Source organism: Garra rufa, chromosome 9 (genome assembly GCF_049309525.1).
Source record: "Garra rufa chromosome 9, GarRuf1.0, whole genome shotgun sequence".
Lineage (NCBI taxonomy): Eukaryota > Metazoa > Chordata > Actinopteri > Cypriniformes > Cyprinidae > Garra > Garra rufa.
Window position 1 is genome coordinate 16,127,782 of NC_133369.1, and position 27,545 is coordinate 16,155,326.

At 38.6% G+C, this 27,545-nt stretch overlaps 1 protein-coding gene across 1 annotated transcript; it reads left to right on the plus strand.

The window, feature by feature from the left end:
* Nucleotides 1–26,335, plus strand: stk40 (serine/threonine kinase 40). Its single transcript, XM_073846751.1, has 11 exons — nt 1–196; nt 3,184–3,310; nt 3,643–3,728; nt 5,279–5,422; nt 6,406–6,630; nt 8,100–8,152; nt 16,177–16,292; nt 20,242–20,386; nt 21,255–21,374; nt 21,628–21,712; nt 23,102–26,335. Exons 2-11 carry the CDS (start codon nt 3,193–3,195, stop codon nt 23,318–23,320), a joined length of 1,311 nt encoding a protein of 436 aa, XP_073702852.1. The 5' UTR covers nt 1–196; nt 3,184–3,192; the 3' UTR covers nt 23,321–26,335.
* The last annotated feature ends 1,210 nt before the right edge of the window (nt 26,336–27,545 follow it).

The window sequence follows — 27,545 nt, forward strand, 5'->3', positions numbered from 1 at the left end:
TGGAAAGATGTGATCAGTTGTCCTAAGAAGGCTTTTCCCTCAATACCCCTGTCGGTAATTGTGAGATTTCTCCAGTTCTTTTGAAACAAACCGCTACGTGGTGGAGTGTAAATGTCGGTGCACCCCTGCTGAACATTTGATCGGTCCGAAATGAGTGGGAATTAGTGTACGACAGAGGATTCCCTCGGCGGTTTTGGTAAGTTGTTAAATGGCCCGTCGGTCGGCAAAGGAGATTTTCACAGTCCGTTAAAGGGACACGGTGAACTCTTTAGCTTTCTGGGCTTTCATTTCATCTTGTAATTCGGACAAACGAGCGTTTGCAATGATTAAGTTATCGTTTTTTTTAAATATGCTGCGATGTAGACTATATAAGCAAGAATACAAAGTAAAATAAGCAAGTTTCGCTTGCAAACACGACTCGAATAGGCTTGTTGCTTTGTTTTCTTAAACACACTTATTCAAGTCATTTTTAATGGTGATTATTGTTGTAATTTTACTGGTTAGCTGGTTGACAGCGTACGCAGTGTAACGTACTCGGTTGTGATTACATTGCAGCGCTCTTATCTCTATTCCCTCTCCGCTGTCGTTTTAACTATAAATGGAAACATTAGTCACTTGTTTTTACACACGACAAATCCTAGACATCCAAATATCAAACAAAACGTGTGCAAAAACGCGCATCTAATACGGGTTGCATCAAGCTACCAGCCGGTGCTCGGAGGTTGCCAGGTTCTCAAGTTTGCATGCAGTGACAGCTAGTATATTTAGATCTAATAAAATATTAAAATGTTCTGCTACCGTGTGTATCAGAGCGTTTAAATCATGCAGGGATGATATTTTACTTCCCTGATGACTGGGATGTGTGTATAATGCCATAAGATGACCACACTGCATCTATTCAATCTGATGAATGCAAAGCAGTATGAGTAATCCTTCATATATAGCATGATTTCATCATCAGCATGTTGTTGTTTAAGGGGTGGTTCAACAAAAACCGAAGGTGCCAATATTAGAGACTAACAGCCTTGGTTACTATTCACTTGAAGTTTTTATTTTTTTTGCAATGAAAGCAAGTGCTGACTAGGACTAGCATCTCCTTTTGTGTTCCAAAGAAAAACGTCATGTTTAAAACAACAGGAGGGTGAGTGAATAACTGATCTGTTCTTTCTAAGAATTCCATTTATTAGCTTTGAATTGGATTCAAGATTGTATGCATATGTGCATCTTACGCTCCGTGAGAGAATTTAAACTTCATTCATGTCTGGCATGATCTAAAATGATTACAGATGGTTTATTACCCACCATGGATTCTTTCGTTTCCTTTGAGGTTGCAGGTCACATTCTCAGTCTTTGCAACAAGCCGTGGTGCTTTAAAGATGTCAGATCTCCAATAATGCATGTCAAAAGGGCTGATGAGAAAGCAATCACGTCTCTCACCCCCGTCTGTCACATTGTCAACAGTCTGGGTCCAGAAAGACAAAAAGCTGCAATCGTGTGAAATGATCTGCGATAACTGCCAACTGTACCCCCTCCTACGTCCTCGAGACAAGCTGTGTGATCTGTTGCAGAATTACATTTGAATGTCTGTTTCATTCAAAATTACAATGTGACCAAGCTTATAGCTTCAATATGAATCACAACTGCCTTTTTTGTTCTACTTTGCATGTCTTTGCTATTAAAGCACATTGATTGTCATTTCATCAATGGGATTTCATGTCCCTTAAGTTAAACAGAGTTGAGATTGATTTTGAACAGCACAAGGGGTGCAGAACTGTCCGCCATGCTAAATGTGCACTCCCACCCCCGCTTGCATCGTGATATGATGTCTGGAGGCTGCGTGTGTCACACTACCATCGGTGTCAAACAGCAGCATTTCATATTTCTGACAAATTGCTACCAGTGCAAACCCCAGGGTTTGTGTGAATCACGCTGTATCCGTCCATAGCACCATTCGCCTTTCTGTAGAACCACCGAAGCGATCATCAGATTATACAACAAGAAGTCTTTCATCCTGAATGTTTGACCATAATTAATGCACTTCTTGTGATATCTGAATGTTTTTGCTTTCGAAATGCACCGGTCAGTATTGCAATCTTGTAAAATGCAGATTACGCCACAGAGATTTGCAGATAAACCCATGCAGATTAAGGAACGGAAGGATTACAAATAGTGAAAGGGGAAAAAACATGAATTGCACCAGCAGAGTTCAAGATTCACAGGCTATTTTAGTTAGTTTGAGATCTGTGGGTGCTGAACGTTTGCCTTTCGCGAGGGACTTATGGTCAGTGGCGCCATATGTGAATGGGCTTCTATTGTCTGTCACGAAAGTCACATCAACAGTTCACACCTGCTGCTAATCTTTGCTCATGCAAATGCATACGGACCTGATGGGTTGTCATTCATTCGGTGGCAGAGTTGTTAATGGCATCTGACTGTTTTGAGGTGTCTGGGAGGGCTTTTGCTAGAACTCCTTCCCCCACCTGTTATTTGCCCTCTTTATAACTCACGCTTTGTTGGTGGTGTACTGAAAGACCTTATTTGATTGGCTATTCTTCCTGAAGGCAAGAATGGAATGAAGGTTTGATTGTAGTCAAGTCTTAGTCACATCTTTCTGGTTGCATGTATGAATTGAGGAGTGACTCTTCTCAACCCGTTTTCAGATCAGGTTGTTGAGTGATGCTGTCACAAAATGTTAGAGCTGGGTATCGATACAGAGTTCCTGAATCAATTGAAAAAGGTCAAAAGTTTAGGTGTTTCTTATTTTTTCAGTTTCTTATTCTCAACAAGGCTGCATTAAGTTGATCAATAATACAGTTTAAACTGGTTAATATCTGTTTTCAGTTATTGTGGAAGCTGTAATATATTTTCAGGATTCTTTGATGAATAGAAAGTTCAAAAGAACAGCATTTTTATGCATGTTTTCAGGATGCGTCATCAATCGGCCATATTGGCGGCACTGAATATAAACAATGGCACTAAACTGAATGAAACTTGTGTATTTTGCTGCTAAAAATGGTAGGTTATTGTCATGTTTTGGGCTGTACTAATCGGTCGAACTGGGATTTTTCGATGAATAGAGAGTTCAAATAAACAGCATTTTTGTTTTGATTTTAGTCAAGAAGTCACATCTTTCTGGTTGCATGTATGAATTGAGTATTGATGATTTCCCAAACCTTTTTTCAGATCTGCAGAATGTCTAAACGCCGTGCTTCGGAACGAGGGGCCGGGGAGTCTTCCGGCAGACCCAGCAAGCTCCTTTGTCCTGGGATATCTGGCAACAATGCTAAGAGAGCCGGTCCCTTTGTTTTAGGTAAGCCGCCTAGGGTAATGCAAGTGTATCTTTAACACTAGGCCTATTCTTTTGAGTTTGGAGGTCTCTGTTTGAAAAGAATTGCAGGAATGTTTTAGATTGACGGCTTCACTTCTGAATCCGCAGGTCTTTTCCTGAATGCTGCTATCACACTGCCATCTTTCCTTTGAAATGCACCCGTCACCCGCCAAATAGCAGTGTGACGTGGTGGTGCAGGGCGCTGTGATAAGAGTGTTTATGATTGGCCTCAAGGGAAATTGCTGTGCTCTGTACCGACTATAACTTTTGCATCTATTCACGCTCCTTTTCTTTATTCCTTGCCATCTCAACAGGCCCACGGCTGGGAAACTCTCCCGTGCAGAGTATAGTGCAGTGTCTAGCCCGAAAGGATGGGACGGATGATTTCTACCAGCTAAAAGTGAGTACCATTTTTAGGCCTTGTTTACATGGGTGTTAACATCTTGGTGGAGCACAAGTGGTCAGGCGAGACAGATCACCGTTTATATATGGCCCCAAATTCATGTCTTGTGACTATTTGTGATCAGATTGCATTGAGGAGGGAGGTTGTTAAGGGGTGCTATTACAAAATGTTAGAGCTGTATATCGATACAGGGTTTGAAAACTTATTAAAAGTTTCTTACTTTTTCAGTTTCTTATTTTCACAAAGGCTGCAATTATTTGCTCAAAAATACATTAAAACAGTTTAAATAACTGTTTTCTGTTTTTGGGGAAACTATAATACATTTTCAGGTTTCTTTGAATAGAAAGTTCAAAAGAACAGCATTTTTATGCATGTTTTCGCGCCATATTGGCGTCACTGATTGTAAACAATGGCACTGAACTAAATGAAACTTACGTATTTTGCTGATTATTGCTGCTGAAAATGGTAGATTATTGTAATGTTTTGGGCTGTACTAATTTTTGGACATTTGGAGTACTATAGCCTGCCAAAAGTTATAACAAATCAAGGAGAAGAGTGCAAAAAACTATCTGAGTAATAAAAAGTGTTTGTGGTTGGCCAAACTGAACCATGATTTCCAGGGCAAGTATCTTGACTACTTTCAAATTGTGGCGTAAGCCCAAAACCTTAATAAGAAAATAATGAGAATAACAGTAAAACTGTTTGCAATACAAACCTGTGTGTTAATTAATATAACACATTAAAATAATATGGTAAGACACCAATTTGCAATATCAAACCGCAAAGCAAGCTAAAAAAATAACTGGATGCAGATGACATTGGAAGCTAGACCCATAAAATTTACAAATGGCCACGCCACTCTTACGGAAAGAAAAAGGTGGATAAATATTGACATGTTGATGTTTATTCAGTAGCTGCTATGATGGATTCAGTGAAAAATCAATCAGACTTCTATCTAAAGATCTTGATTAACTGAAAAAAAAATCAATGTTTTTAACCCAGCCTAACAAAATTAGTCTCTGTTTACATCTTTATTGAGCATTGAATCCGCCAAAATGGCTTTTAAAACCAGATGTGATTTGACACAGAAAGACACAGTTTACAAAACCCCTCCCATGTGATTCAAACGTGTCCTGAACACGAAAGCCCCTGTGTGTCTCACTGTTTGCATGAACCTTTGACCTGCGTCAACAAATCTCCACAATACTGTCCAATTCATGACCGACTCTGGTTCAGAGAGATGACCATCAAACCTCTTTGTTTATGAACCAGAATGCTCGACTGAAAGGTGCTTGTCAACCTGGAGTCTAACCTTATGACCCGGCTCTTCCATGCCCCTGAGTCTAGTGTCCCTCAGATGTGTTGAAGGACATGTGAGGGACTTATCTTTGTCCCCTCTGTAGATAAAGCCTTTAATGGATCCTCTGTATTGCCTCAAGATCATTGATATCTTAGTATGCCATCACAGCGAAGATAAGAGACTCCCAGGAAGGTTTCGAACAGGATCTAGTGGTGTGGTGTCTTCTTACCTTCGACCTTTGTTGTAGATTCTCACCCTGGAAGAACGTGGGGACACAGCAGGAGAGACGCAGGAAGAAAGGCAAGGGAAAATGCTCCTGCATACAGAGTATTCCTTACTGTCACTGCTCTCCAACCAAGAAGGAGTGGTGCACCATCACGGCCTCTTCCAGGTAAGAACAATTCTTCATGATTCTTTCTGAAATAGATTTGAGCCACACAAATTTATAGTTTCTTCAAAATGTATTTTTTTTGTGTTCAACAGAAGAAAGAAACTCATACAGGCTTGTAAAGCCTTGAGGGTTTCGCATCTTATATCTGTTAATTCTGTTTTTATTAGCTGAACAGAGTATACATCTGTCCACAATCCTCCTTTTGAAATTAAAATCCACCAAGTTTTGTTTTGGAATCTGGCTGTGCTTTTTTGAATCAGTTTAATCGATTTGTGAGACGCCTAAAGATTCCCTCCCGTACTGTATTGTACTCAATCCCACGACTTGATTTGTTTTTTCATTGTTCCTTCAGTTGTTTTCATTTTCATAACAAAGTGTTCACAGTGACTCACCACTTACTTTCTCTTTGAGCAAGATGGTTTCTTTTTTCTCTAACTATCTTGCGGCTGTTTTTCAACTATATCTAGACCTCTCTTTTCTTCCCTGGTGGAAATCGGCTGTAGAACAAGCCGTACTGTGCTGTCAGGGCCATTCATTGAAACTCGCAGTATTGATTGGTTTATTATAGCTTCTCTCTAGAGTGGGCCAGTTAATTATGGATCGCCTCTCGTGTTCGAAGGCGCAGTCATTGCAAACACAAACCACACTGCCGATCGATTCATGGCCCTCGTTTGACCCCGGTCTCAGGTGACCGAAAGAGGCCTTTCATCATTCAAGCTGTTGCACATGGCGAGGCATAAGGAGAATCGCTGCTGTGCTTTTTGTACCACCAGTCCATTAGCGTCGTCTTGTTCTTTAAACCCTGTATTTTCTTCTTTCGCTCTATTCAGAAGCTTAATGGTGCGGTTGTGTGTTCGTTTGCTTTGTTACACATTGTTAAATGCACTGCTGGGTTGAATGAGGTAAGGTCTTTTATGCCGTCCCTGCAATTATTCTCTGCACAAAACTTCTAACACATTATCTCTTTCACTTCTCTGTCTCAGGACCGCTCCTGTGAGATTGTCGAGGACATGGAGGCCAACAAAGTGCGGAAGATGAAGAGACGAATCTGTCTGGTGCTCGACTGCCTCTGTGCCCACGACTTTAGCGACAAGACAGCCGACCTCATCAACCTGCAGCATTATGTCATCAAAGAGAAGCGACTGAGCGAGCGCGAGGCCATCGTTATTTTCTATGATGTGGTGAGAGTAGTGGAGGCATTGCATAAGGTGAGATATCAATTGGTCTGAAAGTCATTGTAAAATCAAAATGGACTTTTTCTTGACAGCTTTCTTAATGTCGCTAGCAATGCAGAATTAAGGAGTTAGTTTTCCTAGGAATGCAGGAACTGATAAAATGTCAGTTAATATATAAAAATAGTTTAAATCATTGTTCTTTCATCATTGTTTATTATAGTTTGAAATGTTAATATATATTTTATTTATATTATAATTTTAGTTATTTTATTATATGCTTTTTGACATATTTAAATAAATCTGTATAGATTTAATTCATTTTAGGTTTAGTTTGAGTCATTTTAGCACATAAACATTTATTTCATTTAGTTGCCTTGGCAATATTTTTCATTTATTTATTTTTTAAAAGAAGTCTCTTCTGCTCACCAAGCATTTATTGGATTTAAAGTACAGCAAAAACTGTAAAATCTAAAATATGTTTACTATATAAAATTACGGTTTTCTATTTGAATATAATTTAAAATTATTATTTATTATTTAATATTTTAATTTATTCCTGTGATTTGAAAGCTGAATATTAGTATCATAGAGTAGAATTCTTTTTCAGTTTTCTTTGATTAATAGAAAATTCGGAAGAACAGCATTTATCTGAAATAGAAATCTTTTGTAACATTATAAATGTCTTTATCATCACTTTTTATCAATTTAAAGCATCTTTGCTAAATAAAATATGGAATGGACTCCCAAGTGTTTGTAATGTGTAATGTTACAAAAGCTTTTTATTTCAGATAAATACTGATTTTCGGATCTTTCTACTCATCAAAACATCCTGAAAAAATTACTAAAAAATATTCTGCTGTTTTAAATATTGATAGTAATGATAAAAAATGTTTCTTGAACAGCAAATCAGCATATTAGAATAATTCCTGAAAGATCATGTCACACTGAAGACCGGAGTAATGATGCTGAAAATTTAGCTTTGATCACAGGAATAAATTACATTTTAAAATGTATTCAAATAGAAAACAGTTATTTTAAATAGTAAAAATATTGTTACTGTTTTTGCTGCACTTTGAATCAAATAAATGCAGGCTTGGTGTTGAGCAAAAGAAAAAAAACTTAAATCTTACTGTTACTGTTCAAAAACTTTTGACTGCCAGTGTAGATTTGATTTTTTTCAGTCACTAAAACATTTTAGTAGGTTTAGTTAACACAAATTCTTCAGTGCACTGTCAATCCCTTTGGATTCATTTGTATTATTTTTTAATTTCATTTTTTGCTGATTGTTACTATCCTTCACCTCATTGAAAATGTTTTATTTGGAAGTTTGTCATATTGCAGAAGTAAAATGGTTGTACATGACATTTTGTTTACTGTGTGATTCATCTTAAATTAAGTGGATGACTGTACATGGTGTTTTTCTGTAATGTTGTGGTGACTTAGGTTGAATGCTCTCCAAAGTTTAAAAATATAGTAACTGTTCCCTGTTTTTGCCTTTGTAGAAGAACATCGTGCATAGAGACTTGAAGCTTGGAAACATGGTGCTCAATAAAAGGTAAGACTCTTCTCTTCCTTTTTCTTTTTACCTGCTGTGCTGGTGGGGTTTTCTGTGCGCTCAACCCTCTGTTGGGGTTTCATGGAGCACCGTCTGGCCTCATTGACCTCTCTCCTCTTGAGCTCTTAGTGAGAGTATGATTCATCCCCACAGGCTAAAAAGGGAGGGAGGAGGGAGCAGTGGGAAACTATCCCAGTTAAAACGAGTGGGCATGGAACGTGCCCCTGGTTCGTTCCCTGGAAAAAAGGAGAGGATGGTGGAGCCAAGGAAGGGGGGCGGGCAAACAAGCGGGTGGGTGATGAAACCGCAATGCTGGCTTGAAGGCATCTGAGGTCGGCAAGCATTGTGAATCGGATAGGCCTAGCGGAATTCCCAATCCCTCATCCATAAAGACCCTCTCCAAACACCATATGCGCCGCGTGCATTTGTGTGTGTTTTCTGCCGTGTGTGTGTGGAACGGGTACGCTTTTAACCACAGTTCTGTTGTCTCTGCCATTTCAAATGTCCCCAGGATCGAGAGACTCACTGACTAATTGAAAATCTTCAGTTCTGCCTGTCACATTTGCCAGCATGTGCTGCTCGCTGCTGAGTTCTCGCATATTGTAGTTCGGTCACATAAGTGCACAGCTTGTCTAATTATGAAACCCGTCACACCATATAAGCTCAGTGGCATGTGTAGTGAGAGGAGGAGTGGAACTTGTTTCTTTCATCTTCTCGTCTTTCCTTGTCTCTTTACGGGCAACTGTACTACTTGCGTCCTGGCTGGTTGCATTGAAGGTATGCATTATGCACCTTTTTTTTTTTTTTTTCTCGCTATTAACCCCTTCGTCAAGCCAACATGAAGCAAAGCCTGAAGTTTTTCAGTCAGTAAATAATTTGGAGCAATTTCCTTTCTTCTTTGAGCAACTACTATGCTTTTGACTACACTACCGTTAAAGGTAATAAAGATAATGTACTTGCCCCCTTGTCATCCAAGATGTTCATGTCTGTCTTTCTTCAGTCGTAAAGAAATTGTTTTTTGAGGATTTTTCTCCATATAGTGGACTTCTATGGTGCCCCAAGTTTGAACTTCCAAAATGCCGTTTAAATGCGTCTTCAAATGATCCCAAATGCAATTTGCAAATAATCCCAGCCAAGGAAGAATGGTCTTATCTAGCCAAACGTTTTTTGCTTGTTTTTTTTGTTTTTTTTTTACTACAATTGATATACTTTTTAACCTCAAATGCTCATCTTGTCTTGCTCTGCCTGAACTGTTTTTTCCCGGTTCAAGGCAGTTAGGATATGTCGAAAAACTCCTGTGTTGTTTTCTCCCTCAACTTCAAAAATCAATTCAAAATCGTCCTACATTGCTGCAGAAGTACTGACCCAAAGTTAACATGCAAAGAAGATCAAACACCCTTAACAAAAAAGGTAAAACAGCCATGTTGGATGATTTTGAAGTTGAGGGAAAAAATAAGATGGGAATTTTTCGACGTACCCTAACTGTCTTGAACCAAAAAAAAAAAAAAGACTTCAGCCAGAGCAAGACAAGAGGAGCATTTGAGGTTAAAAAAGTATATAAATTGTAATTTAAAAAAAAGATTGTTTTGCTAGATAAGATCTTTCATCCTTGGCTGGGATCGTTTACAACCGTTATGGGATTGTTGAAGCCTATTAGAATGATTTCTGCATGATCATGTGACACTGCATGTGAATAAATGATCAAAATTACTAAGTATTTAAAATAGAACTAGTTTTATCTATATTTTTGATAAAATAAATGCAGCATTGATGAGTAAAGCAAATTCTTAACAAAAAACAACAAACCTCGCAGACCCCAAATTTTTGAATGGTAGTGTACAAGTAAACATTCAAGGAAGAGGATGTGTCATGGTGGTTATTTTTGTGGTGTTTGCTCGGAAATGCACCTGGCAGCTCGGTGGCAACACTTTGGAGTTTATTTATAGACATATATATGTAACCCACCATTTACTACCGCTGGTTTTTGCACAAACAATCTGAATTCATGTGTTAAATGTCAGAGCAGTGGCAGTGCAGTCTTGCTTGTGGAGAGATTGTGTCATTTCCCGTCCCGCTTCCTTTCTCTTCTAGTCCTGTTGATTTAGAAAAGTGACAGGAAAGCAAAAACAAAATATACTGGGTAGATTAAAATTTAGAATACAGCTAGGCCAAAAACAAAAATAGCTTTGTAACTTCCAAGATGCAGTGCAAAATTTTCTCAGAAAGTAGTTAGGAAATTATGAAAGTTGAGTAACACGTGAGTTTCAGTGCATTTGTGCCTGGAGTTTTTTTTTTTTTTTTTCTTAGTATTTTTTTTTTCCGTCTTAACATCTTGCATGTGCCGTTGTTGAGTCAAGCGTTTTACGCCTCTTCCACGGGAGTCAATTAAAAGGACAGGCATGGACCGGTATATCATTGCTGAACAAGAAAAACAAAACACACATCCACACATACTCGCACTCGTCATTGGACCCTATGGTGATGAAACCAAGCGGTCTGGTCTGTCTGCTTCAGTTCAGCAAGAAAGCAGAACACTGTGTCCCAGCTGGAGATAATACAACCCTCTGCCAAAGGATCCATAGCTCAGAGCTGAGTCACACTCACGTAACGCTGGCAGAGCTCTCTCTTTCTCTTTTTCACTCTCCAAATACCCCTCTGATCCTACTGTCTGTGTGACCCTGCCCAGCCGGCAGACTGTTGGCTTTGGGTGGAATGGAAAGTACTTGATATTAGTCATAAGTGGTCCATGACATGTATGCATTTTTTTTTTTTTTTTTTTGGGCCTTCAAAAAATACTGCTGAATCTGGTGGTCCTAATCGGCCTGTGCAAGTTATTGTGTCAATAACTTCTCTCACATTCCACAAGCGTTTGTTGCATTACTTCATACACCTCTTTTCCCTCGTTCACAGCGCCACACTTTGCTCTTCAGAGAGCACCATATGGCTATCGCCATCAAGACACTATAAAAGTGAACCAAATGCCTGATCTGCACATTTGCTTTCACTATTAGCTTTGTTCCTCTTACAACACTGCTTGCCCAAGCAAAGGAACTCCAATACCAAACAATTGCATCAAAATCCCACATTAACCTCACCCAGCAGAGGCAGTTCTGACCGGATTTCAGCATCGAGACTTCCTCTTGCGTTTAAACCATTTAACTTTTCCCATCAACAGGGGCTAATTTTAGCAGCACTGAGAGACCGGGAGGCTTCTGGTCTCTTCACATGAGCAGGAAGAGGCAAGTGAGCAATGAGAATGTCCTGAGGAGAAACGCTCGCTGACTCTTTTGCTCGGGGAAATAAGGCACATGGTCATAAGGCTGGACAAAAGTTTATATAAAGGTTAAAACTATTATGAAGATGAACTAAACACTTAAGCCCTGTTTACACTAGTAAACAGCATTTTAAAATAAAAACAATTAGGGCTTCAGCGATTCTATTGGAGTATTCGATTTAAAAATATCCTAGATTGCATTTTGCCCGTGTCGAGTATTCTGCAAAATACCAGAAGTGGCACATTCCACATATTAAACCTATTTAAAGCTGCAATTCAGTTAAATAAATATATGCGTTGCAGGTTTAATATATTAATTATTTACGTGTAACCTACATGTGTCTCCGAGAGGCCTCGTTCACAGTAAATGCTGTGTGTTGAACGTCTGTGCATGTTGTAAGTTTGGTTTATCATAACATTCATCTGGGAACACAAAGTGCACTATTTCATCAGATTTGTAAGATAAATCATTTATAAAGTTACACAAACACAGGAGAATACACCAATATCTTTCTCAATATGCTAACTGTTCTTCTCAATTTTAAAATAAAAGTTTAAACCCTCACTCTATTTTAAACGTTTTGATGTTCACATATTCAAGAAATTACAGTGGCTATAGGTTTTCTATCATACAGAAATGGCCAAATATTTAGGATTAAGTGGACATTGGAATGTTAAGTGCAAAAAAATCCAAATATTGAGAACATCAGCTTCAAAGTTGTCCAAATGAAGTTCTTAGCAATGCATATTACTAATCAGAAGTTAGGTTTTGATCTATTTACAATAGAAAATCTACAAAATATCCTCTTGGAATGTCATCTGTACTTAATACCCTAATGATTTTTGGCATAAAAGAAAAATCTATAATTTTGACCCATACAATGTATTGTTAGCTATTGCTACAAATATACCCTTACTACTTATGGCTAATTTTGTGGTCCAGGGTCACATATGATTACTTGCTTTTGATACTTTATTTGAAGTAATTATTATTGCCTCATTGCTATAATATAAGTATTTTAAGCAGGGCTTAAAAACGAAAAAAAAAAATCCATTCGGTTCACTCCGAGCAGAATCGATATTATAACGTTTCTGTTCTTGCATTCCTCATTAAACAATACGTTCCGAAAATGGTTTTCTAGAAAAAATACCGGTTAATAAACGTTATTTTATTGCACGGCGCGATCGATAGATAGTGTGTGTGCCTTTTAATAACATGTTTGGCTTTATGTTTACAAATGATTAAACCAAATTCCGTGTTTGTGTCATTTGAACTTCTTGTCTTTAAAACCGAAAGTAAACGAGTTCACCTGGAAACTCGTTACAAATGCGCTAATAATTTTTAAAAAACAATTTTCTTGTTTGATAATACTATAGCGAGATAAGCTCCTTCAAGACCATCCGCTTAACATCCTGACCACACGGCTTAATCTGCGATAAAAACCTGTTGACTTATTCCTTACCTAAAATGCATGATAGGCTATTTTCACTCAAACAAAACAGAACTCCAGATAGTTATGATTTTACATTTAATGCATAAAAGTAAAAGAAAACGTAATGCATTGTAACATTATAAAACAACAACAGATTTTTTTTTTTACATTTTAACACAACAGATCAACAACTTAAATTATAATATACCAAACAGGCTACTGGAAAAACTGGATGGGCTTCAGCAAAATATTTTATAAAAACAAAAAAAAAGTCAATCTATAGCCTACTTAAACTACAAGTTTTAATTAGGCTACAATAACTTAAACCTAAACATACCTTTGCACATGAAACAGCCAGGAGCTAACCTTAAGCTCGTTGCATCAGAAAGGGCTCTGCTTATGACGTCTGCTTGGCGGGCATTTCAAGTTGTATGCGTCACAGTCGCATTTGCGCACACAATTTGAATTCATGATTTTGGTCTGCCAAATTGATATAATAAAGAGAACGATAAAAATACCGTTATTAACCAGTTAATTTGGAATTTCTGTTTCCGTTTCTGTTCAGAACGATTAAAATTTTGTTTTTTGTTCCTGTTCAATGTCATTTGTTTTCGTTTTTCATTTTCGTTCCTTGAACCGGTTCAGTGCCCTTATTTTAAGTAATTTTAAGTAATTTTATTTATTGTTCACTTAGGTGTATGTCTATTACAACAAAAAAATATGTATTATACGCTTACTCGATTAATCGACAGATTACTTGATTGCCAAAATAATTGTTAGTGACAGCTCTAAGGGGCCGTTCACATGTAGCGTCTTTTGCGCGCTCAAATTCGTTATTTCAAATGTAGACGCGCGGCTTGCGCGCGCATAATGGAAACGGTGCGACGCGCTCGTTTTTTCCAGGCGCGTCCGCGCCGCATCGAGGTAAAAATATCTCAACTTCCTCACGTTTTTCCGTTACATTGAAACCTCTGTAGAAACATGGAGGAGCAGCTCATCATTGTGGTCCAGGGATTTCCTGAACTTTATGATTTGTCAAGCCCCCATTATTTTGACGCTAATAGAAGAAACAATGCATGGAGACGCATAGGCTTGGAGCTAGAGCGCAGCTGATGGTTGCTTAGAAACAGCAGACGCTTCCGCGCAAGCGCCTGTGCGCTTTGTTGATAAGGAAGAAAGCGGCGCGCCTAGCGTTTTCCACGCGTTTTTAGGCGCGACATGTGAACGGCCCCTTATTTTGACGCTAATAGAAGAAACAATGCATGGAGACGCATAGGCTTGGAGCTAGAGCGCAGCTGATGGTTGCTTAGAAACGGCAGACGCTTCCGGAGCGCAAGCGCCCGAGCGCTTTGTTGATAAGGAAGAAAGCGGCTCGCCTAGCGTTTTCCACGCGTTTTTAGGCGCGACATGTGAACGGCCCCTAACAATGATCACGTCACATGTCATGCATGTCACATGACCATTTATAATGAGCATGATGGTATTGTTTACACAGATACGCAGAGCGAATGTGGGCAGCTACGCCATTGTATTTAAAAGTCTCTGTTTTGGCCTGTTTACACTGAAATGCAACTCTACAGTCTACAGTGGTTTCGAAAGTCTCTTTTTTTGAAGGGTCGAAAATGTGGGAGTAGTGTAAACAACAGGCTTAACCGAAGCAAAAGCTATGCTTTTTGAAATGAAAACACACTAGTGTAAACTTTAGCCTTAGACAGTAGGAGCAGGTACATTTGAAATGGTTGACATTACAAGAAACTACCACGCAAAAAAGCCACAGTTATGCCATACAAGGCGACACAAATGAAATTGGTTAAATTTGCTGTCTAACCATCATTGCACAAAAAATGTGTTCGAAATTGCCTTGAATATACCAAATTTGTCCTTTAGTGTGAGCCATCTGGAGCTTAGCAGATCCAGTTCACGCATGAAAATATTGTTGCATTTGATGTGTTGTATTAGCTGTTAATGCAACATTAAAAGTAAACCAGTACACATGCAAGGTCAGATGGAAAGCCTAAACGTGTTTTCCACATAGTCCATTGTGACTAATCTCTTTTCTCTGTTAATCTAATTTAATCATGACCCTCCTTTTTAAATGAAGATGGTAATCAGCAGTAAATCAGTAAAGAAACTCTGCTGGGAAAAATCAAGCTTCAGGAACGGGCCTGTTTGTAGCTGTTAGGCGTAAGTGTGACAGTCACTTTCAGGGTGTGAAAGTGAGAGCGTAACTGGGGAAGCATGGGAAAAGAGGATGTAGCTATAGTGGTGAAGGTTGTTTTTTTTTTTTTCCAGTGAAGGGAGATTACAGCTGTGACTGTGTGAATTCTCACATCGGAGGTCCCCCAGTTCAGCTCTGTCAGCTGATGTGTTAGTTTTGCTCATTGTAAATGTGAATGCATTTTTTAGGTCAAAGCATTTGTGTGTGTATGTTAGAGTGCTTGTTTTCATTGCATGCCTGTCACTGAAAAAAAGTGTCGTTCTTTCTTTTCTGAAGTGCAAAGATTAGTCATCCCTGAGCTTGTGAGAAGCCACAGGTGACTCACTTGTTTGTCAAGTGCAGTCACGGTGTGTTCTCTTCATGTTGGGTTCTGCTTTCTGGAAAGGCAGAATGGCTCTCTGCCACAGATTAGATTTAATGACATAGACAAAAATATCAGAGGCATGTTTGCGCAAAACATGACTCGCCTAACAACAGTTAGAGTTTCGTTTTGATATGCATGTATAGTGTAAAAAAGTGTGTTTATATGTATGTACCCACATTGTATTTCAATAATCCAAACAGCCGGACTGAATTGAATATTGGAATTCAGAGTGGTTCTTTTAAGGGTGAATCACAGTCATATTAAAGTCATATAATAGTGCAGAATTCAAGGAAAAATATTTTTATTTGAACTGATGTTATTAGACTCCTTCCCCTCTAACCATCTGCTCTTTATTATTTTATTTTAGACTCCTTCCCGCCTTACTATCTGCTCTTTTTTTATTTAATTTTTATTTTATTTTATTTTAATTTATTTTATTTTATTTTAATTTATTTTCCCTCTAACCTTCTGTTTATTTTTATTGTATTGTTTCCTTTTATTTTAGAGCAAATTTATGCCTTTTCAAGGACAAGCTTATAAAAATAATGTCCTAACTCATTTTCTTTTATTTAAAATATAATTTTCTTGCTTTTGTGAAGAAGTATGACCTGTACATGATTACTAAAATGCACATCATGGATTTGACAAGCTATCTTTTTTTTTATCTAAACAGTGTGACTTAATGCGAGAATTCATGATTGTTTTTTAACATCATTGGCGTTTTGTCTGCTGCAGGACCCATCGGATCACCATCACAAACTTTTGCCTTGGCAAGCATCTGGTTAGTGAGGAAGATCTGTTAAAGGACCAGCGAGGCAGTCCAGCCTACATCAGCCCAGATGTCCTGAGCGGTGAGAATGCAGCTTCTGTATATGTATGTGTGTGTGTATGTTTATGTGTGTGATTCACATGACTCACCCTCCATGTCACCACTGTAATCAAAGCTTATAAACCCAACCACCTACACTGCCCTAATCAGGACAGCAGTCACAAACCGTCAGCCCAGATGAGCAATAGTTAGATTTATTGAAGTCATTATTTTTGTTGTGCGCCGCAAGACTTGACCTGTTAGCTCATCAACTACTCGATACCAAAACTCTTCCCTTAAGCTCGTTGTCATGGCCTGGAGCAGATCTCAGCAGTGCGGTGGATCAAATTAACAGTGGTTGTATCACGAGGTGTATCTTTCCAAACAATCTCTCTCTGTGTGGAACTGAAGTTCACTCAAGTGATGTAATTTAAGTACACGGGACTCGCTGTTTATCTTATGTGTCAAACGTTTATGTAGCACAGTCCAGTTAGCCCTACTGAATAGTAACACACAAAAAATATTTTGACCTTTTTTGGCTTTCACAAACTTAAAAGTGGCTACTCCGTTTTGTTTTTGGAGAAAATCAAGCGTGCTACAGATACTGTCAATAGAGATTATTTGGGATGTGATTAATTGCAATTAATCAATTTGACAGCACTTTTTTCTCATTTAATTTTGGTGATTTTTTTGCCTTTTATTAGGATAGGACAGTATGTAGACACACGCATAATATGTAAACACAACCGAGGTGCTAATGTGATAAATTACGATTAATCAGTTTGACAACACTTCTTTTTTTTTTTTTTTTTCTTTGGGTTTTTGCCTTTTTTAGGATAGGACAGTATGTAGAGACACAATGTGTAGAGACAAACTTTTATTTTGTATGTGATTAATCATGATTAATCGATTTGACAGCACTTTTTTTTCATTTATTTTTGCCTTTATTAGGATAGGACAGTATGTAATCACGATTAATCTTTTTGACACTTTTTCGGTTACATTTTTGGTTATTTTTTTGCCTTTTAGGATAGGACAGTATGTAGACACACAATATGTAAACAGAAACTTTTATTTTAGGTGCGATTAATTGCGATTAATCGATTTGACAGCACTTTTTTCATTTATTTTAGGTGTTTTTTGGCCTTTTATTAGGATTGGACAGTATGTAGACACACATAATGTTAACACAAATTTTTATTTTGGATGTGATTAATCATGATTAATTGGTTTGACACCTTTTTTTGTTATATTTTTGCCTTTATTAGGATAGGACAGTATGTAGACACATGTAAACACAAACTTTTATTTTACTGGATTGGTAAAGGTCTGCGAACTGGGACTCTGGATGCCCGAAGCACAATGGGCTGTACGTCGAGGCTATTGGCGCTGACTCAGCACTATTTGTTTTTACATTGCAAAGCATTTAGGATTGTCATTAAAGGGACTATATGCAACTTTTCCCCCAAAATAAACGTAACAATAGCCTCTTTATTTGACCATTTATGACCCAAACATCTCCTGATGAGCATACTGACACCTTGTCAGCTCACAGTGGGTGCACCTATAAGCCTGTATCCTATTTTTCCTATTTTCTGTCGGGTCGGATTTTTCGTGCGCTGTCTGCGGATGTGACGTCAAGCGCGTTCATGTTAAACGTTTCAGATCACTCTGCCACCACCTGTAGTCATATATTGCAAACAAACTTAGTTTCTCAAACAATATATGTATTTGACTGTTCTTACCTCTGTAAACATAATGTTGACTTTGCAGCGGATGACTTGAAGTGTGTACATACGAGCGCGCGCTGCGAGAGCGAGCAGAAAGGAAGAGCAGTTCCGTGTTTTTGGCCACAGGTGTCAGTCACGAGCTTAAATTTCAGAAAATTGCATATAGCCCCTTTAATGATGTATAAAGCATGCAAATACATTCATGTGGTTTCAAAATCCTGTGCGCTTGGGCATCTGTCCAACATCAAGTAATTTCCAAAAAGTGGCTTGCCTTTTGAGATGGTTTGTTTAATTCAAAGGCATGATCAGCTTAGTGAAATATTTAAATGAAGCCATGCCATGTTGATTTTAAGTGTATAATTCATTCAATATTGAAATTTCATTTAAACGGTTTAATACGTCTGTTTTATCCAAAAGTTTGTGTACTACTGTATGTGCGTTCGTCACGTGAACTTTGCGTGCAGAGTGTTGTTTGTGTGATACAAAGCTCTCTGCTTTTGAATCTAGTTCGTTTAGTTGACTCATGAGCTAAAATATCAAACGGCACCACCTTTCCAGAGCTGTCTTTCATGTGTTTTCGGGGTTTTTCCAAAACCTCTGGATGTAGGCTCTGGTTAGATGGTGCATTCCGAGCATGCATGTTAAATAGAGGTGCAGCCGTGCTCTTTTTTGCGGTCTCCATTCACAGTAAAATGACAGAAAGAAACCAGGAGTAAATCAGCCGAATATGACAGCAGAACAAAGGGAGAGCTGCTTCAGTGAGTCATCACAATGAGTCATGCAGAGAGGAACTACTCTTCCTGCTCTCTCTCTCTCTCTCTCTCTCTCTCCCCATCTCTCTTCCTCTCACTGTTTTTCCATCGCTCACTCTCTCTTGTCTCCCTCTCTTTCGCTTTCTCATGCGTAGGGTCAAAGTAGAAGCAGAGAATGTGTACCTTACAGAGAAATATACCACATAAATCATACTGTTTACCAAACAGAAACCTACCCAATTAACCCCTCGTTTAAAAGCTCCCATGACTCATTTGTACTCTTCTCGCACATTGTGTTCTACCCATTTATGGTGGTAAACAAAGCTGTATAGTGTGTGTGTGAAGAGGTTTTGGGCGACTTTAAAAGATTTTGACACTTTTGATCGCATGTGTTTTATATTTACACTTCTATTTATTAGTTTTGGGTTGGTATGATGTTTTAATTAGCTCATTGTTAGGCAACCAAATTCCTTTCAGTTGTCTTATCACACTGCTGCTATCTTTATGGGCTGAGTCAGTGGTACTTATAGTTCCTGGCAACAAAATATTGTCTTTTACTTTATGCATAAGATTATCGTGCTTTTTAAAACACTTAACACTTAAAGGTTGTATCAGCGATTTCTAGCCTAAAACATAAAGTGTCAAATTCAGCTGACCTTTATTCACGATCCGCTCGCTGCCTGCCCCATAAATTGTCTGTGAAAAAACCGCGTCTCTCTGGTCAGCCTAGGGTCCGAGATATGGCAAAAAAACAATCGGCGCTATCAACAATAACCACAGATAAACAAACCGTGTTCCAACCAATCAGCGTCAGGGGGTTCGTGTTGTGGACTTTCCTACTGGTGCAGGGATGTGAGGGAGGCGGAGCGAAAGTCCACAACACCAAACCCCTGACGCTGATTGGTTGGAACAATGTTTGTTTTTGCTGTGGAAAGGTTGGTAGTGCCGATTGTTTTTTTGGCATATCTCGGACCCTAGGCTGACCAGAGAGACGCGGTTTTTTCACAGACAATTTATGGGGCAGGCAGCGAGCGGATCGTGATGAAAGATAAGCTGAATTTTACACTTTATGTTTCAGGCTAGAAATCGCTGATACAACCTTTAACACTAAAAAATTCTGCTCTGGGATTTTTTTTTTTTTTTTTTTTTTTGAGTAAATCAGAATATTAGAATGATTTCGGAAAGGTCATGTGACTGGCTTAATGATGCTAAAAATTCAACTTTGAAATCACAGGAATAAATTACATTTTAAAATGTATTCAAATAGAAAGCAGTTATTTTAAATAGTAAAAATATGTAAACATTTTACTGCTTTTGATCAAATAAATGCAAGCTTGGTGAGCAGAAGTAACTTCTTGAAAAACATTAAAAATCTTATTGTTTAAAACTTTTGACTGGTAGTGTACTTGTGTTGGGTTTGTTACTCAATTAAGAGAGAGTTCCAGTCTGATTAAAGAAGCAAAATATTTTAGAGCTGCTTGTTAAACTTGCACTTTGTGTTTCCATGTAGGTCGACCATACCGCGGTAAACCAAGTGATATGTGGGCGCTCGGTGTGGTGCTGTTCACTATGCTCTATGGCCAGTTCCCGTTCTACGACAGCATACCTCAAGAGCTCTTCCGCAAGATCAAAGCAGCAGAGTACTCCATCCCTGAGTGAGTCTTGCTATTTTCTTTTGAATCAAATGTTGAAAAATGTTAATTGGCAAATACTGTGAGCCTTGTTTAAAAGGATAGTTCACTCAAAAATCAGAAATCAGAAATCAGAAAGAGCTTTATTGCCAAGTGTGTTCACACACACAAGGAATTTGTTTTGGTGTTAGGAGCTTCCAGTACAGAACGTACAAACATAGCAGACAAACATAAAGTTAAGGTAGTAAAACAATAATATTAAAAAAGAATATACAATAAATTATAAATAACAATGGTAATAAAAATACAGAAAAAGATGTCCATAGACAGAACTAGAATGTGCATATGTGCTATATATACACAAGGTTTGTGAGTTGATACACATGACCAGTACTGAGGTGTGTTAAGTGTGGTTCAGGTGGGATATGGCTTGGGGGAAAAAACTGTTCTTGTGTATGGCTGTTTTGGTGCACAGCGCTCTGTAACGTCGGCCGGAGGGCAACAGTTCAAAGAGTGGGCTGGGTGTGAGGGGTCTAAAGTGATTTTCTTAGCCCTTTTCCTGACTCTGGAGGTGTAAAGATCGTGGAGGTTAGGTAGAGGGATACCAATAATCCTCTCAGCAAAAAAATGAAAATGTATATCAAGACTTTGAATCATGACTAAAATATTGTTCTGTTCTTCATGTCAAATTGTTATATGACTTCAAAAGATGTATGGACCACTTTTGTGGTGCTTTTGCACCCTTTTTGAACCTTAGAAATCACTGGTACATTATTAATAAATCTTCTATGTTCTATTGAACAAAGTAAGTTATATAGGTTTGAAATAGTTTTTTTTTTTGGTGAGCTGTCCCTTTAAATGATATGTGTTTGTGTCTGTTTTGTTTGCGCAGGGATGGGCGGGTATCAGAAAGTACAGTGTGTTTGATCAGGAAGCTTCTGGTGCTTGACCCCCAGCAGAGGCTCACTGCCACCGAGGTGCTCGAGTCTCTGAGCGCCATCATCGCATCCTGGTGCGTCCCATCTCTTATCTGGACCGATTTATAGTTCCATTTTTAGCCGAGACTTCTTGTCGGAGATCACATAACTTCTTAGGAATTCATGTGATAGGGGTGATGTCATTTTAGGTCAGCGATGCTGTCTCGCCACATTTTTGCAATCCAGTGCAGTTTTCATTCAGTCATGCATTTAAAAAATCCCTTGGCTGTGGATCTGAAAATTCCCATTTGTCATTGACTGATTTATTATTATTATTTTTTTAAACAGGCAATCTGTGTCCTCGCTGAGTGGCCCTCTACAAGTGGTGCCGGATATAGACGATCAGCTTAACCACCCTGAACATCTTCAGGAGGTCAGTACCGTTTGTAGATGTTACAATAATCTGGAAGGACCTTTTTTTTTTATGTAAAACAATATGTACATAATTCTTCAAAGCAGTGGTTTTAGTTTTAGGTGGTGTGTATACAGTTGAAGTCAAAAGTTTTCATACACCTTGCAGAATCTGCAAAATGTTCATTATTTAACCAAAATAAAAGGGAACATACAAAATAAATGTGTTTTGTTTTGTTTTTTATTTAGTACTGACCTGAATAAGATATTTAAGATTACTTAAAAGATTTTTACATGCAGTCCACGAGAGAAAATAATAGTTGAATTTATAAAATAATGACCCTGTTTAAAAGGTTTACATACACTTTATTCTTAATACTGAATAGTCCACAGTTGTGTTTCTTTTTTGCTTAGTGATAGTAGTTTATGAGTCCCTTGTTTGTCCTGAACAGTTAAACTGCCTGCTGTTCTTCAGAGAAATCTTTCAGATCCCACAAATTATTTGGTTTTCCAGCATTTTTGTGTATTTGAACCCTTTCCAACAATGACTGCAACTGTTAGAGAAGGTCCAAATGCTCACTGATGCTCCAGAAGGAAACTCAGTGCATTGAGAACCAGGGGTGAAAACCTGTAAATGTAACCTTTTTTGTCTTCTGGGTAATATGTCAGTATTTTCTGTAGCTTCTGAAGAGGAGTACTAAATGAAAAAATTATATTTAAGCAAAATAAGAAAAATGTGCACATCTTCATTCTGTTCAAAAGTTTACACCCTCCTTAATCATCATGTTTCATGAGCATTTTAACCTTCTGAGTCTCTCAGTCATCCTCAGTGTTAAAAGATGGATCTCAAAATCATACAGTCATTATTGGAAAGGGTTCAAATACACACAAATGCTAAAAACCAAAGAATTTGTAGGGCCTAAAGGATTTTTCTGAAGAACAGCAGGCAGTTTAACTGTTCAAACAAGGGACTCATGAACAACTATTACTAAACAAAATTATTCAGGTAACAACGGTATTAAGAATCAAGTGTATGTAAACTTTTGAAGGGGGTAATTTTAACTATTTTCTCTTCAGGGCTATATGTAAACATCTTTTATGTGAAATATCTTATTCAGGTCAGTGCTAAATAAAAAAACATGCATCTTGTATGACCCCTGTTATTTTGCATAAAAAAAAAATAACATTTTGCAGTTTCTGTAAGGTGTATGTAAATTTTAAGTTAATAATGTGTTGGACAGTGGCCACCTCAAAGTCAAAAAAAGTTTTGCAAATGTTGCATTAAAATCACTGGGGCCAAAAAAATGTCTTTAGTGCCATTGAATCATGGATGATAATAGAAACTTCCTCTTTAAACTGCATGATGAGGTACTTTCTGGCACTGAAACAGTCTCTCGTTGTCCCCCCTCAGGCGAAAGTGACAGAGGAGTCGTCTCAGTACGAATTTGAGAACTACATGAGGCAACAGCTCTTGTTGGCGGAAGAGAAGAACACTATCCATGAGACCAAGAACTTCCTCAGCAAGAGGCATTTCGGTAATGTGCCTCCGGTGAGGCGCCTCGGCCACGACGCTCAACCCATCAGCCCTCTGGATGCCGCAATACTGGCCCAGCGCTTCCTCCGGAAGTAGCGCCGCCATTCTGCCCGCAGGCGGGGGTCACCGGGAGTGGAGTGAGCCACGGAACTGGGCGCACACTTTTATGTACGTTTGCGTGTGAGAGTGTGTGTGTGTGTGAGCACGCAGCATGAGTCTGGCAGACACAAACACGGGCCAAGGAACAGCTCTGCACTCTGTTGCTCCATTCGTCAGCCCAGGACACAAACTCTGCCTATGGGCGGCACACACAGGTCTAATAAGGCCACCAACACCACCTCCACCATGCCAATCCTTGCCCACACACATACTCACACAAACACACACACTTTCAGCAATACCCCAACAGAATCATGTAGCAGATCACACACAACCACCCGTTTTCCATCCGCCTCTCCCCCAGCACTTTCTACAGGAACGCCTCGGATCACATGATCAACCCTTTTGTTCTGTTCCACTCCCATCTGTATCTATGACTGCAAATCTACCTCTTACCATTTTTCTATCTCTCCATTTCCTCCTTAGTCAGTTTTTAACACCGCTCTCCGTTCTTACGAAAGCAGGACTCATTATGTTGAGGGGAGACAAGCACAGAGCATTAGCATTGTGGTTGTGTAACTATTCTGTGTCAAAACCAGTGATTGGTTTTTCCTCACAATCCAAATAAGCTTTCCCCCTTTCCTCTCCTACTAAACGGTAGCATTTTAAGTAAGATTATTCTGTTTTTTTCCATTGAAGATGTATCACAAGTTAGAAAGCTAAAAACCTCATATTACTGAAATCATAGCAGCGCATGTTTCTCCTTCCTCTATTTGAATGGGTTTCTGTTGGCAGCTAGCATCTGTGTCTGGATGCGTACAACCAAAAGCATAACTTGGCATCCGAACCGGCCGATACGGTACTTTTTTTTTTTTTTTTAAATCAGAAGGCAGCAGAACAAGTGATACGCCACTACAGCGGACTCTCGAGAGCTGAGCTAGGTGGTACTTTTGTGGGTGTCACGCAGGGGCTGCGCTTGGAAAAAGACGAGGTACGGGACAGCTGGTGATGGGATGAAACTGTCAGGAAGCAGGGCGGCTGAGCCGGCAGTCATGCGGAAGTCTAAGCCAAGATAAGCCCCGTAAGCACAGCCCTTAAGCCCTCCTTTCCTTTTGTGTCCCTCCGTCTAGAGCGCTCACCCTCTGAAAGCATGCCAAGCCATCAAAGTGCATCTTCTGCCGTAGTCCTGTATCTCCGGTGCTTTTGTTCCCCACACAGATTTCAGCTGCAGCTCAGGGATCGAAGATTGGCCGCTAGGGAACGTTTTTGGCCACAGTGATACAAGGAAACCCATCGCATAGGGGATCATTTCTTTTTCATTTGATTTTATTCTCTTACCTACCGCTCATTTCCATGTATGGTTATTAAATGCTTCATGATCATCAGGAAGGAAATGCCATGAAACCCACTCCACTCAATCTGTTTCTCATGTGAGAATATTGCAAGGAAACAGAACCTTAATGACTTTTTTTTCAGTCCTGTTTTAAGCTACCCCATGTGTATAAAGCATAACTGTGGGATATCTTGCCTTAGATTTATCAACAACTCAACCGTGAGCAGTGAATATGTACTTTTGATGCTAGAATATATCTTAGTATACTAGGCGGTTGGCTTGCATCGACCTGTGGACCTGTGGCTTAGTTTGCAATGCCTTTATGTCTGGCTCCACTCATGTCATTAGATGAAAAGGTCATTCAGTACTGTAGATCTCTGAGCTTGGCTTGTCCTTTTAATCTCCACTTTAATTTCCTCTTTTGAAGACGTACAGCCTGGTAGTATATCCGTACCTTTCTGTTTTCCTTTTAATTTATTTGCTGTTTTTAATTTTCATCTGCCATGGTAAATGTAGAGATCATGTATCACTCAAAAGCATTGCTGTGATCTCTCACGTTTTTTTCCTTCTATCTTCAGTGAAGGTTTTGTTTTATTGACTCTTTCCCTCTTTTTTTATTTTTAAGTCTTGAATAATTATTGCAACAATCCTGTCGGTATATTAAGCTACACTAATTAGGAGACTGACTTTGCATAGCTCAACTAAATTATCGTGCACATTAGCATGACATGTAGAGTTTCTTGCGAGATAAGGATGATACCGCACTCTGGCCAGTGTGAAAGACATCGTAATGGTGAATTGGCGTCAATAGTTCGAAGCATCGCACCAATGTTTCCACACAAGCCACCATTGAAAGCATTAGTTTTTCCCACCTCAATGTGAATATATTTGGTTGTAAAGCAGTATTGTAGTGGATAATAGGAAAATGACGCTTTGTGAGCAAATCAAAGTCCTCATTTTCAAAAAGGAGTGCCTCAAGGCTCTATCCTAGCTCCACGTAGAGTTCTCACGAAAGCCATTATAACAGAAAATTTGTACAGGTGCAATATGGCTGCTGTTGATGTGGTTGTGTAGTCTGTACCCAAAACCTAGATAAAAGAAATTAGTAAATATTTCTGTTTAAAACGCCCCCGTCGCAAGTGACTGCACCCCCCTCCCTTGCATTGACAGTTTTGTTATGTCCAAATTCTGTCTGCAGCATGAAAAGTGTACGTTTTTTGAGCTCTGTATACAAAGCAATTAGTGCATGATTCTAATTAGCAAAGACGTGCCACAAGATGCAGCAGAAATTGGAGTGGATGTGGGTGTTGTGACGAATACTCCAAAAAAATCTGCAAGGGAAGATACTGAACGTTAAGTTTGACTTAGATTTTCTTTTCTTTTTAGGCCACTTTGTGCAGATGTTTCATAAATTGGGAGATTTCTCTTTGGAATTGTTACTTTTTTCATCTTTTACTAAAACTGGAAAATCTAAATCTGGTGTAAAACAAAACATGATGATGAAACTGGTCAAAAGCCTGAACGTTTGATGTTGTAAGCTGCTCGGTTAGAATGGTGTCAAAGAAAAAAAAACTGGGTAATTGTACAGAAATGAAAAACAAATTTGTATAAAAGACATATTTTTGTACTTCATCAAATCTCTACATGCATGTCAGCAATAAACTTTGATATGGAAAATCTTTGTCTGTGTGACTGAAGTATAAAAGAACCACTTTAATTTAATCATCTCTTTGATAATACAAGTATTAGACTCCCTTTTTTGAAAAAAGATTTTAATTCTCAATAGCTCTTTATTTTAGGTGAAGTATTCAGTATGATTTTAAGTCCAAGAGCAAAATCCTCGCATTTTAGGTGCACTTCTGTCCTCTTGTGGTAGATCTATGGAATGACATGCAAGACTTGTAGATATTCCCAGACACATTTGATCTCTCATCTCAGTCTGAATTCAGTGGATTTTTTTTGATTGTGTGATATTGTTACGTGTTTTATTAAGATATAATTCTGAATAACCCTTAAAAATATAAACCCTTTATAAGCTATAAACGTGTTCTTTTGTTTAGTTTAAAAAGACTCATATTTATTGATTTGAATGCTCTCTCATCAGTTACTCATCAAGTATTAACAATTTCCCGTCTACAGAGGACTTTCACATCAGCACTTGTGTGTATTTGTGCACATTAATCATGTGAATCTCTATGTAGATGTTGGATCTCGGAGGTTGCTGGTCATTATTCGCCTTTCTCTCCTTAAGTAATATGTCTGCCAATTTGCTTTGCCAGAATAAGCTTCAATGTGAATCAAACCTTATTAATCAAGACGTGGACACGTAGGCCTACTTTGAAGCTGACTTCGTAAGTCCAAAACATTAAAATACATCTCCCTAGTGTTGTAAAACCAACTTTAGCCTAATAGTTTACAAGCCACTTATCTGTTGAAAGCACATTTTGACTGGAATCACTCCTTTAAGGTGTAGAGTTGTTTTACGATGCGTCATCAATCGGCCATTTTGGCGGCAATGAACGTAAATAATGCCACTGAGACAAACGGAACTCGCAAATTTTGCTGATTGTTGCCGCTGGAAATGGTCAGTTATTGTCATGTTTTTGGCTGTAGGCTACTTATTATCGTTTCCTGTCAGGTAGGTTAAATATTAGGCTAATATTTTAAATTAACACTGCTCGTATGTATTTTTTACCACCTAATAACTTTAGTTTGTAAAACTGTTGCACCCTTTTCTGCTTACTATGCCATTCTCTTTATGATTAAAGCAGCTTCCACACATTTTTCCATGGTTTAGACAGTATAAATTAGCCATGCAATCAATGCTGTTGTTTACATCCGGGTATCTCCAACATGGCCACGCATCCGGGTAACTGACCAAACCGTGAT

Bases quoted from the DNA above. Each gene is read 5' to 3' on its own strand.
- stk40 (XM_073846751.1), top strand. From the start codon at position 3,193: ATGTCTAAACGCCGTGCTTCGGAACGAGGGGCCGGGGAGTCTTCCGGC. The intron at 6,631-8,099 runs GTGAGATATCAA...TTGCCTTTGTAG, and splicing joins TAGTGGAGGCATTGCATAAG to AAGAACATCGTGCATAGAGA. The intron at 21,713-23,101 runs GTCAGTACCGTT...GTCCCCCCTCAG, and splicing joins ACCCTGAACATCTTCAGGAG to GCGAAAGTGACAGAGGAGTC.